At 32.4% G+C, this 16,561-nt stretch overlaps 3 protein-coding genes across 3 annotated transcripts in view; all 3 read left to right on the top strand.

Annotated features, from left to right (window-relative positions):
- The first annotated feature begins 515 nt into the window (after window positions 1–515).
- Window positions 516–5,497, top strand: LOC106767157 (transmembrane protein 45B). Its single transcript, XM_014651994.2, is given in 4 exon segments — window positions 516–842; window positions 1,447–1,897; window positions 4,608–5,037; window positions 5,040–5,497. Coding segments are annotated over 3 exon segments (816 nt in total). The 5' UTR covers window positions 516–842; window positions 1,447–1,550; the 3' UTR covers window positions 5,079–5,497.
- Window positions 5,498–6,082: 585 nt separating this feature from the next.
- LOC106765953 (egg cell-secreted protein 1.1) lies at window positions 6,083–6,705 on the top strand. Its single transcript, XM_014650715.2, has one exon. It carries the CDS (start codon window positions 6,304–6,306, stop codon window positions 6,703–6,705), a length of 402 nt encoding a protein of 133 aa, XP_014506201.1. The 5' UTR covers window positions 6,083–6,303.
- Window positions 6,706–12,394: 5,689 nt separating this feature from the next.
- Window positions 12,395–16,561, top strand: part of LOC106767159 (diacylglycerol O-acyltransferase 2D) — a 14,472-nt gene continuing 10,305 nt past the window's right edge. Inside the window, exons 1-3 of the mRNA XM_022782863.1 lie at window positions 12,395–12,590; window positions 12,667–12,741; window positions 12,827–12,912. Of these exons, the coding sequence (XP_022638584.1) occupies window positions 12,403–12,590; window positions 12,667–12,741; window positions 12,827–12,912 (349 nt within the window). The 5' untranslated portion in view covers window positions 12,395–12,402. The remainder of the gene's footprint in view (window positions 12,591–12,666; window positions 12,742–12,826; window positions 12,913–16,561) is intronic.

Here is a 16,561-nt window from a genome sequence, read left to right as displayed (position 1 = left end):
AAATCCATTTTACTATCAAAGAAAGTTTAATTTTTCATTTTCACTTTGTTATAAATGAAATCTTTCAATTTCACTTATCTTATAAATTATATGTCCAAAATATATATATATATATATATATATATATATATATATATATATATATATATATATATATAATTACAAAATATAAAATATTAGTGAATAACAATTGAAAAATAATCCTTCATTTTGTTAAATATAAGATATAAAACATTTTAGATGATGAAAGGATCACATCATCATCAAAACAATAAGATCTAAAGTGATTTTCACTGTGTTTGTCTAATTCAAATTTGAATAAGTTTAAATATTTAACTCTGATTGGTCAACTTAAACAAGCTCGTTTATAATTAAGTTGTTTTTAAAAAACCATAATTGAATTGGTTTGATTTGAGTTAAACAAAATTTACATAAAGTCATTGTATTTCATTTAGTCAGATTTATGGAAAGAACACATGGTAGTTTGATTCAAATAATGTGTATCTGTCCACGTTTTCTTCTTTTTATAGTATTTCGCTAAAAGAAACCTCTGCTATTGGCCTCGTTGCTGTTCTCTCTCAGACCCTGACACCAAGACACAAACTTTTATAATCACTCATGTCACATCTCCACCTTACTCATCATAACACCCTTTCTACCTTCCAATTTTCACACCTATCACCCTCTTTTCACTCTCTGCTGCTGCTCATTGAAATCATTGATATTGGTGTTGTAAATTGGAGAGCCATAATAATTTGTAATCGCTGAATCATTGGGCTCTCTCTTTTTTTTTTTTCTTCCAAACCAATCAATCTTTGCTTATGATATGCCATATCATTACAGTAAGTATAGCAAACCCTTTTTTCTTCATCATTATTCTCTTCCTTTAGGACTTCTTAAGCTTCATGTAGAGTACCTAATTATTTATGCAATTGGGTTTAGTTTATAATTAAAAATCCACTTGCTTGCAAAAATACACAATTTGTCTCTGTTAAGCAAGAGAAGCGAAAGAAATGTACTTTAGATTTACTCAGGAGCACAAGATTATTGGTTAGATTTATCTGGGTTTCTGAATATGATAAATTTTCGGGCTTATAGATGGATCTTCTTATCTTCTTTCTCCCAGTATACAGTTTTTGGCATTTGGATTTGGTGGCAGGTTTTCTTTTGTTTAGTGTATTTTCTGACCATTAATTGTTATAGATTACTTTTATGCTTAGCTAGTTTGCTCCGTGGAACTTGAATTGTGTTTTCCCTGGAAATGAACAATTGCAGTTGACACTATATATCTGTCTTTCTACAAGGGAATCTTAGCAGAAGAATTGGGTTAGGGTTGCTTGATTAGCAAACTTCTAGCTATTATGACTGATAAACATTATACTGAATCTTTTATCCAAGGAGTTGCAATTCGAAATTTGGAATTGACTGTGTTTTAATCCATAACAGGATTGGTTGGTGGGTGTGGAAGGAGGACATTTTGTAGTGGTCAACGATTTGCTTTGAACTGATAAAGAATCATTCAAAGGTCCAGTTGAGTGAGAACTAGGAAGATGGGATCTTTCATAGGTCATATATTGCCAGGGACCTTGTTTCTTCTAGTTGGGGTATGGCATATATGGGGATCTGTGGTGAGGTATGTATCAAATCCTACGACATTCAGAGTCCATGTTTGGAATCCAGTACCAGGGTTTAATGGGAGACTCAAGCACTTGGAGCTCTACGTCATTTCAATTGGTGCTTTCATTGACTTGTGTGTGGAGCTTTTGTTAGCAACCCACCTTAGGTTTTTTGTAGATGGATCCTTGAACACCACTTACTTCAACAACTTTGAGCACTCTGGAATGCTTCTAATGTTTCTTATCTATGGTGTTGTTACCCTCTTCTCCGAAAAGACACGGTTAGTTTGTGCTCTTGTTCTTATTGTTATTATGTGGGTCATTTCTTGTTAAAATTCATTACCAATCTCCATTCTTCAATACCTGTAATATTGAACGCCTATCTTGTACAATTCAATTTTAAAGTATTGGTATCCATCGGTTAAGAATAAATATTTCCCATATCTTTTAGTCAAGGCAGATCAATGCCTTATTCGATACAAATCTTTCTTTTTTTGTTTTTCTTCCTTTTTTTCTGGTCTGAAAAATTGAATGCCGGTTGATTATAATGCTTTTAATCTAATACTGTTACCCTGCATCGGAAGGGATAAGTTAGCTAAGTTTGTTTCTCTTCTTATTATGTTTCTGGCATTTTCTTTTGCAAAATGGGTTACCAATCTCTAGAGCCCGTTGAGAAAACGAATATGTTGCTAATGGAATGTTAAATTGTTGGTAGCCATCAGTTAAGAATAAGTTTTTCTAATCTAAAAAACAATGAATGCTGCAGGGCTGCTTGACTGTGTCTGTAGTCATGGTTAAAAAGGTTCTAATAATTTATTCCATCTGATTTACTTTGGAAACTAAACAAAAGATTAACCAGAGTGTTGATATCATTCTCCTTCTGTTGCTTTGAAGAGAGAGCAGTCCACTTCCAACTTCTACCTTGGAAACTCAAGTTTCTTGGATGGTTTTGCTTGCGCATCACTCTAATGCTATTAATCCGATTGAATTGAGTTTGGCTGTGATTTTGGATGGTTTTTGGATTGTTTGATTGGTTTGGATCAAGTTCTTTTAGTTTCTTGAGGATAAGGTGCCGGTCTTTGGGATCAAAGCTTGCTTGGCAAGTTCGATCCAAGAACTTTTGGTTAAATGATGATAGAATCTTTGCTGCTGTTTTTTCACAAGGGTGTGGTGAGTTTGGAGAAGGAGGTTTTGATGGTGTTTGTTTGGATGACAAAGGTTAGGCAAAGAAAGAGATCAAAACTCAAATAAAGGAAAGAGTTGAAGGAGAAGAGTAACTTGAGGAAAAGAAGGAAGGAGAGAACTTGCACCTCTTACAAAAAGATAAGGAGGGTGTTCACCACTTGATTCCTAGAACTCAGATAAGAACCTACATAAGATAGAAGTTCATACCTCCCAATCTTTCAATCTCTTAGAAAAATTCTCTCAAATCATTCATCCAAGGTATGGTCAAAATACACTGGAGCTTATAGGGCTAGGTATGTGGGATGTGGCCAAACAAACCCCGTTCTACACTTGTGTCCTAACACAGCTACTAAAGGCATAGTCAAACATCCTAAAGGTTATTCTTATGTCCAAACAAGGAGCTAATCCCACAAAACATAAAAGAAGAGTACAAACTAAGATTTTTACTAAAAGTACTATTTTCATCTTTCTTAAAAGTTGGCAAGCCTTTATGAGCTCCTCCTCAAGCTCCCTAATTGTACTTCTGGTTAATCTTCCTCTGGAAGCTTCTTCAATTTGTTGGATTCTTGATTCCCTCTCCTTAGACTTAACCACGGCCCATGTAGTTGCCCCTCTTTGAGATGTTTCGTTCCCATCCATGTTCTCATCAATTATTATAGGACCTGAAGATGTTGATGGTGAATGAGTGATAGGATTGCATGACACACTAGGATGTTTTTTCTTCTGTGGTGTGTAATTCTTTCTGTATTATCCAATTCTGAACTTCTCAAACACATTTTAGTAGACATGACGGTACCAATTCATCCAACATTTTTCTGAACCTCATGATGGTAACATTTTTTACTCACCATGCACTGACAAATGGAAATGATAGTATGCAATTTTATTTTAGAAAAATCATTCTGATTGAATAGGTAAATAAATTGAGATATTAGTGAAAACCCAAATGTCCCATGGCAAAAGCTTCATTACATCCACAGTATGAGCTATTTAACTCTGAAGGTGAAAATGTCCCTTAGAATTTTTAGGAACGTACCTACTTTCTCATCATCTCTGGGTTCACTTTCTCATCATCTCTGGATTCTATTTCTTCTGATTGTCTATTATATAATTAGTTCTTAGGCCACCTAGAGTTATCTGCTGCATTATAGTACGAAAAATGATGCTTCTGTTAGTCAGTCCCTAACGATGCACCCTTTCATTCTTGTGATAAAATATGTTGCCTTTAAACAAAACTGAACAAAAGTTTCCTGCCTGCTTGAGAGCTACTGGTTATTTTATTCATGCAGTGTTTTGAACTGGCTTCAGATAAAATTTTTGTATGCTTCTGAAGATTCTAACGGACAATTAGTTCCTTAGTCATGCTTGTGAGATACTTTAGTAATGAGTCTGGATATCATCGGACTTTTATTTCATGACTGTTTTCTCTCCTATAGTCTAGTGCTAACTGCCATATCTTCTTCACTCAATTGTTCTTAATTAAACCTATAACTAGTACAAAGATTTTTGTGATGCTATTTGGCAGAATTTGTGTTACTTAAATTCATCTAGGAAATGTTAATTTTTTCAATATATTAATCCATGAGTTGAAATATGTATAAGATGTAATATCTACGTGTTGCCCGTGTGTGTGTATGTGCTTGTGCTTGTGTGCATTTTGGAAATTGGTTCTCGAAAGTCTGATACTTGCCAGTTTGTTCAATTTCCAAATACCTATGTTTCCCTAAATCTTAATTTATTTGTTAACTGCTGCTTTATAACCTGTTGGCTCTTTTCCATTCTCATTTTCTTGATTCTCTTATGTAGATATCTTCCCTTGCCAGTGAGTGCTCTTTGTTTGATTGCTGCCACAGCATTCTGTGCAGAGTATCTTCTATTCTACTTTCACTCAACAACACACAAAGGCCTTGAGGGCTATTACCATGTCCTACTTGCTTTCCTCATTGGCCTTTGCATTATATCTTCAATTGCTGGGGCCCTTCTGTCTACCAGCTTCCCAGTAGATTTATGTAATGGCATTGCTATAACGCTGCAAGGAATCTGGTTCTATCAGACTGCATTTGTTCTTTATGGTCCCATGCTACCCTCTGGTTGTAGGCTCAAGGATAGTCATATCACATGCCATGCAAAAGAGAGTGAGGTTCGGGCTGAACTGCTTGCTAATGTTCAACTCTTTGTTGCAGTCCTCACTGTTCTTGTAGGAACTGTAGCATCCTATGGCTTTGCAGCTTCAAGATATATGCCAAGTGTGAAGAACTTGCAACCAATTCAAGTTGAGTTAGACAAGGAATGAAGTACCAACGCAATGCAGCATGGTTCACACATAATTTTTTTCTTTAAATTTGTTGTCAGAGATTTGTTCCTCAAGTTAATATATGTTGAAAAGTATCAATCTCTTGAACAAATCTCATTACTTTCATAGTGATTGACTCTGTGCTGGGAATCTGAGTAAAAGATAAAAAGATGAGGAATGCAGTTGGTTTTGCAGTATATTGACAGCGTTGTTTCTTGTAAAAGGTGTGCATATTGAAGTAAAAGAGTCCACTAGTGTGATGAAGGAAATGAAATTTTTGGAATCAAATGTAAAATAAACAGGAAAAATGTCTTTTTTATATGGAAACTTTTACTATGTAAATGTATGAAGTGAGTTTCGAGTTTGTACTCCCATCAATGCTGATGTATATCCTTTATGACAAGTTATACAATATTCACATTTTGAAAAGGGAACAAGATATTACTTTTTTAGTTTATTTAAAATTATACAAACATTTTCTTACTTTTTCCTTTTTGTGAACAGCAAGTAAAGTTTAATCTTTTTTTTTTTTATATTACTGAAACTTAAGAAAAATTACGCATGGTAATTTTGCAATAAAGAGTTAATTCAGATAATAAGTAAGGAAACAACAATAGATTAAACGAAAATCAAATTTAAAAAAGAATAATGATATTTAGACAACATTTTTTTGACAACATTTGAACATTGATTACGTGTCAACCTGTGATTGGTAAAAAATTATTCATTTTATGATTATTATTAATGTTCAAATNTGTCAACCTGTGATTGGTAAAAAATTATTCATTTTATGATTATTATTAATGTTCAAATATTGTCAAAAAAATGTTGTCTAAATATCATTATCTTTTAAAAAATAACATATTTTGCAATTATAGTGGATTCTATTGTATAACAAATGTGTAAATTTGCAGACTCTTGGTTTACAAGTGTATTTATAATTCTCTTATTTATGGCATCTTAATGACCAAAGAACTCAAAGGACTAATTGCAAACTGGTTAATGATTAAGAAATGTCCATCAAATATTATAAAGAAAGTTATTGAACAAATTATAATTTATGTAACGACTATGAAATAAGTTAATTATTTTGACACTCTTCGTATCCTCACAGCAGCTGTTACTAAATCCATGTTGTATATAAATCCCAACCAAGGTTTGTTCAGAATCATCCTCTCCAACACATTTTGATCATCTGCTTAGACAAAAATGGCTTCCACTCACACCCTCTTTGTCCTTTTCTCTTCTGTGACAGTAGCTGCATTGGTGTTCTCAGCATCAATGGTTGAGTCAAGATCAGTGTCCAACCCCTCTTCAAGCCTTTTGGTTCGGTTGAAGCTTGAGGGTGAACCTTCCAACTGCTGGGACTCACTGTGGCAACTCCAAGCATGCAGTGGGGAAATTGTGACATTTTTTCTGAATGGTGAGACCTACCTCGGACATGGTTGCTGCGAAGCAATAAGGGTGATCGGACATGATTGCTGGCCCAACATTGTTGCCTCTCTGGGGTTCACCGATGAAGAGAGTGATGTGTTGGAGGGTTACTGTGAGGAGGCTGTTCTTCGTTCACCTCCACCACCAAAATCTGTGCTTCTTCAACAAAGGAATTAACTTTGGAGTTTGTGGCTTACCATGAATAACGAATAAGAGCTTTGTTTTGTTTCATTTCCAGCTTTATGTTGCCACGCAAGGAAATCACGATTACATGTTATGTTTTCTGAAATTAGTGAATGATATATAATATTAAAAGAAAAATTTCTATTTAACAATTTTTTTTTTAATCTTTTTATAACATATATACGTGGCAATTTATGATTGGTTCATATTTCAAATGTTTTCTTAAACATAAATTCAAACACACCAATAAAAAATAACACATATTCTATTGTTAAAAAAAATTGATAAAATATCATCATCTAAATATTGTTACAAAGTGTTTTTCATTACGAAAAAGTTAACTGAGACACTCACACCTCTCGGTTTGTTTATGTGGTTGGTTTCAATAAGATAAGTAACAGGTTAATTATATTATTAATCTTCATTTATAATAATTTGTTTTATAATACAGTAAATTGAAATTTAATATTTTGAATAATTTTTTTATTATTTTAAAAATTATCTTATACTAACTTTTAAGTAAATTACTGTTAACAGTTTTTTATCAAAATTTAAATTATTACAACCTTATTTATTTATTTATATTAAATTTTGAAATATAAAAATAAGTTTTTTGAAAAATTTATTGTTTACATCAGTAATGGTTTGCTTTACCAAATTTCAAAAGTAATTATTGAGTTAAATTAATATATGGGAATTAATTACATCTATGTATAGTACTCCCTATGTTATATATAAGTAACGTAATAAACTTTTCGATATATTAAACTTTATTTCTCCGATGTTAGTTTTTTAAATTACTTAATTACTTAAGTGCAAAATTAAAAATTCCTTTATTTTAAATTTTATTAATTTTTTCATAAATTATTATTGGTGATATTTTCTATTAAACACAATTAAAAATAAAATTTAATGTCAATTTATATTAATTTCTTAAACTTAATTATCAACATTTAAATCAAATTTTAAGTAATATATTAATTATTTATACGGAATTTATAGAAAAAAATTCTTCAATTTCTATTTTCTAAGTAAGCAAAAAATAGGTTTGAGTGTTCAATTTAGAATCGTCAAAATAGGTCACAGTCCGTGAACCAATCTGGCTCACCATGGATTTAGACTGGGTTGGGTTTGAAAAAATTGAATTTTTTTTATGCGGGTCAGATTTCAACCCAACTCATTTAAATCCAACTCATGCGGGTTGAATCCATGGTGGGCCGGGTTGGCCCGCTAATCCACCTACCTAATTTTATTTTTTTAATTTATTATTTTATTTATGAAACCCTAAAAAATAAAATAATCTCTTCACGTGTAACAGAAAAGTAACATCTGCTCTCACAAATCACTCTCACGAAACTTGTTCTCAGTTACAGTGGTGCTGTCACTGTCACTTATTCATTGAAATTCTTCAAGATGCAGGTTTTTTGTATGTTTTTTTTTTGTGTTTGTTTTTGGATGACATTTGGATTATATTGTAATTTTTATTATTATTTTGAATTGTCTTCAATTTAACATCATTGAAAGTGAAATTTGTTTAAATTTGAATATATAAAGTTTGATTTTTTTTATTTTAAAAAATAACTCTAATTAAATGGGCTAGTGAGCCAACCCGTTTGCCCACCAACCCGTGATGGGTCGAGCTGGGTTCAGATTTTTCTGGCTCACTAATAAATGATCTGGGTTGGGTTGGCTCACTAAGTGACCAATCCGTGGTGGACCGGGCCGGGTCGAGCCGGGTTACCAGTTTTGACAACTCTAGTTTAATTATTGAGATATCGAACTCCAATCTTTTTTCAATGCAATTTCTTAAATATGAAGGTTAGAATTTAACCTTTTGGGACCAAAATTTGGTATAATACATTGAATTCAAAAATGTATTCAAAAGTGCATATATACCCTCAGAGACGTTTGACCTGTATGGATCGGACGTCTATATAGATGTCTGACCTATATAGGTCCGACGTCTATAGAGACGTCTGACCTAAAGGGTCCAACGTCTCATTAACGTCACTCGTATAGACGTCGGATAAAGATCAAACGTTAAAAGCTCAAAATAACATACGTCTAAAGTCCTTTCTACACTAGTATATTTAGTTTGAGGGTTTACAACTTTATTTTGCTTGTGTTATTTAATTTATGTTCCGTGTTTATATTTTTGTATCAACAATATTTATTTATAACATGATTAAAATATATTAATATAACAAAAAAAACATCACAAATACATATAACTTCATTGTCAAAATCAGTAACATAAAAGTAATTTAAAATAAAATGTAACTACAACTTAATCTATAATTACTCAAAATTCTTAATAGACTAGATATGGTTTCATTCTAAAAAACATTATAAACTTCTTAAATGTTACTACTATCACACGATTGTCTTATATCCAAAGAAGACTCCATCTCATTTGCATCACAAGCTTGCTGAAATGATAAAAAGAAAATATTAGTGAAATAAACAATGACATAGGTAAATGAATTTCTACAATACCATGAAAACAACAAAACAACCTACATATTATCATAACTAGAAAATTCATAATTTCCTAAACTCAACCACGTGCTCATGGTAATTAGAGTATATCAAACATAGTACTTATACTTGTTTAGTAACTTACTTGTGGTTGAAGATTAAAGAAAGTGATCAATTCTTCACGAATATTTCCTTCCTTCGTTATCATGTATGTTTTTAGTACACCAAAGGTGGTTTGAATATGAATTCTAAATTGGTGTACTTTTGTTGCCGATAATTAGAAAATGTGAAGATGTGGCAATGCTATATGAAGCAATGCTTAAAATATGATAGTCAAATGTCTTGTGTTTCTGAATGAGTTAATAATAGTTGTTCATAAATGTATCACACTCTCCCAAAATATTCTGGACCTAACATCCTACTAACAACATCATAAGGAGAAACCTCTTATTCATCAATGGTGCTTTGAGTCAAATCTATTTCAATTTATTCTTATAAAAATATAACAATTTGTAGTTAAAATCTAAATGTTAAAGCAAAATGTTCGAACATATAAAGAGTATTTAAAACTATATATAAATACTACTTTGCGTGAAGATCAAGGTAAACTGGATATAACATAGAATCACAAAACCACATTAGAATATAAATACGAAAGTAAATTACAAACCAAATGTATAAAAGTGTTACGTACACCAGTAAAAGATATTGAAATTTGAATTCAAAATCTTAATTTTAACTCCAAAAGTTAAAAATACATAATCCCTAACCAAAAATTATTCTAAATTGAATGTTAGTCATAAAGAATATCTTAATTTTTTTAGATTTATGTTAAGAAAATATTAATATTCTTTCAAATTTTAATGGAGAGGACAAAAATGTTATTATACTTTAAATAATAATTTTTTTGAATTTTTTAAAACAATTGAAGAAATGCTACATGTCTTTCAAATATTTTGTATAATAGACAGATAATGAGGGGAATTCGTCACCAAACTCCTTTTGTTTGTTTCATTAAATACAGATTACCTGTACTTTGTACTTTGGGTAATTACACTGTTTTAGAATAAAATTAAAAACTATTATCTATGCGGATCATCATTGTAACTTTGACTTCTTTTATAAAAAATATTTAAATTTTTTAATGATCAAAGATATCTATATAAATTCGATGTGTGTATTTTTTTTTCATAATTTTATTTTAATAAATAATTCAATCCAATAATAGGTCGTTATTCTTTTTTCCAATGCACTTAAAAATCAATCTAAGGTAAATCATCATATTCTCCTCCACAATACTACCACTATCAATTACTCACTGCAAATCAAAATGTCTCTTCAATCATCTTTTCGCACAAATCAACCATATCACCAATCTGCATCTGCACGCATGGAAGCATTAAAACACAAAATCATAATCGCACGATCAGAAATCACCACAAAACTACCACTTGGTCAACCACGCACACAAAAAGAACAAATCAGCAAAATCCTAAATCAGGACGCATACCTCATATCAAAGCTTATAGGAATTATTTTATTCTCTGTTCTCTGTTCTCATATATGTACATGTATGTTTATATATTTTTATATTTATATTCTTTTTTATATATTCCTTTTCCATATATTTAATTAAGCTCCTGTCTATTTTTACTTCATCACAACTTACAGATATTTATATTAAAGATTTGCATCCAGTACAATTTCAATCTTTGTTAAGAATATATATACTGCAACTTGAGGAGATATTCGAATTATTTTATTTTCTATTCATATCTATACATTTATGTTCATATATTTTTATACTTTTCTTATATTGCTGTGAACAATTATATATATCAATTCTACTGTCTCTTTATTATTAACAAGAAATACAATATTTCTTTCTTTCTTCTTTTCTTCTTTTGTAACAAAGTTTCAAAGTTCTTTCAAAAAAAAATGCGAGCCACCATACCACCAACGCAGATCGACGCTGGCAGTTTTTTAGAACTGGGTCTCCCAAAGCTTCCTCTCCATGGCTTTCGACAATGAGTTCGCTTGGTGTAAGGAACTGTTTCCAAGTTCCCAAAATAAACATAAAACTCCAGAATCAACCATCACAACAATGAGAACATGCCTAAGAATTTGAAACCACGCCTTGGCCCTCTTGGCCTGAAATGCTGCACACTGTAAGGATCCACATAGTAAAATCTCAGCCCAAAAAAAAACGAATTACGAAGGTTCTCGTTAACTCCATCAACGCCTCGAGCGCCTAGTCTCTGAGAAATTGAACAAAACGAGGAGAATCCGTTAAAACTAGCTCCTTTTGAACCTGAACCCAATTACCCATATTGGCAAATTCTCGAACTACGCTGGATGAAGTTTGAGGCGTAACCCTTGAAGCCAAGTTGTGAAAAATATCACGAACAAGCTTTCGCCTTCTGTACCACCCCATGATCCTGAAAACGCCAAATCCAAATTACAAAAACAGATAAAAAAAACGGGAAATTTGAAATTCTAGAGCTACTCAAAATCCTGGGTCCGCCATTTGTCAAATCGTGGAGATGAATGAATGTGTATGGTGAAAGGTGGAAGGTTGACGACGCGAAGTCTTACTGTACTGGACGGCGACTTCAGATAAAATGGAATGGAATAGGTAAAAACAGAACCAAAGTATACAATGTGGTTAATCATTTAAACAATATAAAAAAAAATTAAATTAACATAAATTACAAATAAAATGAATATTTTTCAAAAATAAAAACCATTTCAAACAAAGTAAAAGAATACAAGGATGAAAATGGTATTTAAACTTTGTATTAATATTAACATAAATATATATTTTTAAAACATAAAAATACTTTTTTTAAAGTTAAGATCTTATACTCTATAATAGGTAAAGGATATTTTAATGAAAAAACTTGAATAATTCAAATTTTAAATCTTATAACCCAATATAAAACTCTCAGAAGGTAGACATATATACATCGTGTTGATTAACAGTTTGATTTAGTTTAAAACGGAGAAAGAAGACGACATCATTACCTACGTTTCACACTAATTTGTACTTTGAGGTCAGATGAGAAAACGATACACGAAAGCTGCTTCTTCCATCTTGAAGCAAGGTGGGTGAAAGAGAGAAAGGAAAAGGGGTATGAAAGTCATTTCCATTATCCTTTTGAGTTGTTTATTATTTATATTATAGTGTTGTGTAATGCTCATCATTTAGTTCATATGAACCAACTCCAACAGTGGAAAGAACAAAGCATGGAGAAAGTGTGGAATGGAATCGAAAAGACCTCTGAATCATGCGACATGTTGAAGACTGTTCCAGCACTGGCGCTGTACCTTGGACTCATTCACTTCAACTTCATCTTCATCCTCTTCGCCACCTTCTTCCTTTCTCCTTCCAAAGCACTCTTGTTAGTCTTCTATTTTCTTATTTGCCTTCAATTTCTTCATCATCGTACATAATAGCTTTCACCATTTTCATAATAGGGTGTTCGGTTTCCTCTTCCTGTTCGTCATGATTCCTGTCGACAAAAACAGCATGTTCGGTCGAAAATTGTCAAAGTATCTTTTTCTTTCTCTCTCTTTTTTCAGTTTTACTTTAAAACTAAGTAACTATCTGGGAACTTTTCTTTTGGCTAAATTTCAGATACATTTGCAAGAACATTTGCTCCTATTTTCCCATAAAGCTTCACCTAGAAGATCCAAAGGCCTTTCGTCATAATCGTGCTTACGGTTTGTATCTATCCATCCACTAAATTTTCACATTTTTTTTATGTTTTACCTACTCTGTTATCATTTATAATATTTAATCGTTGTCAACTTTATAAAAGTACCTTCGTCATTAGGGTTTGAGTTAAATAAGAATCCATGTTTTAAACTATTTTTTCTTTTTATAAACATTTATAAAAGATTGCCAACTGAAATTACTTTATTTATATTGAAAATAAGAATCTGGAGAAGTTATGAAAGAATATTTACTTATTAATTTATACATAAGATAATTTTATTTCAAACATTTATAAAGAGTCCTTTCACACACTTACACCAAAAACACTACTAAATATTTAATTCAATGTACTCCTTTTTAGATCATAAACAAATTATATTCTTTCTTCTTTCTTTTAGGTAGGTGATACTTTTTTATTTGTTAGGTGACAAATGAATTTTTTTTCCAATAAAGATGTTTGGTTGGGGATGTGTCACTCTCTATTTATGAAGGAAACTTGAATGATAGAAATCTATTATTTTAAATTAATTTGGAGCAACTTGATTTCGCTTTATATAATATAAAATTTAAATATGAATGAACAAGAAATACTTGTAATATTATCCAATCATAGTTATAACTATATCATTCTGTCAAATAATTCTATTTTATTAATTGTGCTTTTGTTTTTTTCTTTTCTTTTGATAATAATTTATTTTCTTAGATGAGATGTAATTAATACTAGTTTAAATTCTTTTATGTGATTAAAGAATTAAAAAAATATTCGTGAAAAAACGTTGTTTAATGTCATTCCTTAGACGTCGGTTAGGTGTAAGCATAATATATATTGATGACGGGTGGCATTTTCGTAAATAAGTTGGCCATATAGACGTCAGTTAGGAGGGACCCTGACGTCTATAGGATTTTAGACGTCAGGGCTCTCCTAACTGACGTCTATATGTCTGATAGGTGGGTGAAAAGTCATTTCTTTTCGCCTTATAGACGTTTGTTAGGGGGGGGGGGGCAACGTCTATAATCTATAGACGTCGACGTGGCCCATAGTAACTGACGTTTATAGTTTGGTAGGTAGGTGAAAAGTCATTTCTTTCCGTCAAGTAGACGTTTGTGCCCCTCCGACCGACGTCTATAGTCTGACAAGTAGTGAAAAGTTATTTTTTTCTGCCATCTAGACGTCTGAACGCGCCACCCCAACGTTTATATTCAATTATAGACGTCAGTGCCCCTTGCTCGACGTCCATATTCTGACAAGTATTTCAAAAGTCATTTCTTTCCGCCATATAGATGTCTGAACGCGCCACCCCTGACGTCTATAGTTGATTACAGACGTTGGTCCCCACTACAATCGACGTCTATACCACGAATATTATTTTTTAAATCAAATGGACATCAGATTAGTGAGGTCTCCGACGTATATTCGAGAATAGACGTCGGTCTCCTATGCAACCGACGTCTCATTTCTTGTTAAATGAGTGATTGCGAACTAGCAATTTCGCGCACTAGTTTCTCCTGGCAATCATCGTCTTCCTTCGCGTTTTCTCTCCGCTGCATTGCATTTTCAGGTGCGTTTGATCTCCTTTGAACCGTTTAAACTTGCTTTTAATCCGATTAAAGTAATCTTTATTATGTTTCATTTGAACCGATTAAAACGAGTTGTCGTTATGTTTTGATGCAGCTTTTCTTGTGTCTTTGGGTAGCATAGTGCACCTTCTCCCTTTGTTACTTTCCTCATAAGAAAAGCTTGCGTTTTTTTGGATCTCTTATGGCATTTCAACCTGAAGCCGAACCTGAGTCCTTGCCTAGTTCCATTCCCACTGCCAAAGAAAAAGAATACGGTGAGACCCACCGTATTCTTTTTCATTGGCGGTCGGAATGGACCTAGGAAACGACCCAGGTTCGTCTTTGGGTTGAAATGTCATAAGAGATGCAAAACACACAATTTTTTCTTACGAAGAACTAGCAAAGGAAGGAGGTGTTACTACGCTACCGAAAGACACGAGCAAAACTGCACCAAAACACAATGAACACTTTCTAGACGTCGGTTAATGTCATGTTCGACGTTTGTATAGTGCCCTTAGACATCTGGTAAATTCGTGTCTAACGTCTATAACAACATGTAGACGTCAGTTAGTGCAATGAATGACGTCTTTATAGATGTCGGTCATGTCAGTGAACCGACGTCTATAATGACGTCATACCTGCAAATAACCTACTTATATTAGGGGAAACAGAATGCACGAGCCAAGAGACCACCATGTTGTTGCATCTTGTCCAAACATGATAAGAATCGACTTCCTTTTACGGCGGGGTAGCGGTACCATTAATAAACTGAATCTTGTTCTTGGCACTCAAGGCATTGTACATGGATTTGCTCCAAACATGATAATTATTGGACTCTAAGAGAGGAAAAACAAGAGAAACTGCTAGGCTTTTGCTTGGATGGAGGTATTATGTTCCTGCATCATCGTGCAAGATCATGTAAAAGATTAGACAAAGAAAAAAAATAGGAAACGAAGAAAAGAAAAAAGTAAGAAAGGAAAAAGAAAAAGAAAAGAAAAAGAAGAAAAAAATAGGTTAAAGATGCAACAAAACCTTCAAAAGAAGAGCTCTCGTACCATGAGAGAGCTTCAAAGGAGATTCTTAATAGATTATGCAATGAATAATTAGTGTGCATGGTGACAAACTAGAAGCAAAACAAACTTACAAAAGAAAACATGGGGGTATTATAGAATAAAAGCTACGTAGAGGGATATTCTAAAATAAAAGTTACATCGGATTATTAGGGGTAGTTAGAATTTATGATTTAGAGATCCACAATAAAGAGCAATAAACCACATGCATTAAATTCTACAATCAAAACAGTTCCCAATATTTCTATAATAATAGAACGAAAGCGTACCTAAATTGGACATTGAGAATAATTAATCAACCTGAAAATAGTTTCTGATCTTCCCTCTGTAGAGCACCCTTAGTTCCCTCTAAATTTTCTCTTCTGATGGGGATAAAGAGAAAGAAACANGAATNNATCTTATGCTCTCAGATGGGGACCATGACCCCTTAATTAAACTTCTAACGGTTTCTTTAGTTTCAATAAATATAAATTGGCCCCTTCAACAAATTATATTTATTTCTGGTCTCTACACAATATACCTTTCATGACAAACATACCCTTAGCCATATTTATTTTAATTAGATCACTTTATGAAATTGGCTAATATAATATAACGGCCCTAACACATTTAATAATTACTTATATATATACAAGTGACCCAAATTGCTAACAATATCCCACTGGTCACAAATATATATATCCACATAAATCCTTACAGATGTGTCAGACTTTATGAGCTCAAAATTGCCATTATATACCTTGAGTATATCCCGAAGTCCCGTCCATTGATTATATTCGCATGTAGAACCAAAACAGTTTTAATTGCAATAATTGCAACCAAACCAACAGTGATCACTAATGCTGACAGAATCAAATGACATGGATACATCATGAAATGTGTAGCATGAAAAGTTATGTGAAGGTGATCTATACACGTCTATTTTCAACTGGTCCTTATTTTATCTCAATGAGATCAACATAATAACCTTATCGTGCAAAGTGTAATATTTGAATAATAATAAACCATATATTTATTAAACCAAAAA

This window comes from Vigna radiata, chromosome 7, assembly GCF_000741045.1.
Source record: "Vigna radiata var. radiata cultivar VC1973A chromosome 7, Vradiata_ver6, whole genome shotgun sequence".
Taxonomy (NCBI): domain Eukaryota; kingdom Viridiplantae; phylum Streptophyta; class Magnoliopsida; order Fabales; family Fabaceae; genus Vigna; species Vigna radiata.
Note: the sequence above shows the minus strand (reverse complement) of the source record. Positions and strands in the feature narration are given on the sequence as shown.

Excerpts from the sequence above, each read along its gene's own strand:
- LOC106765953 (XM_014650715.2), top strand. The coding sequence starts at position 6,304 with ATGGCTTCCACTCACACCCTCTTTGTCCTTTTCTCTTCTGTGACAGTA.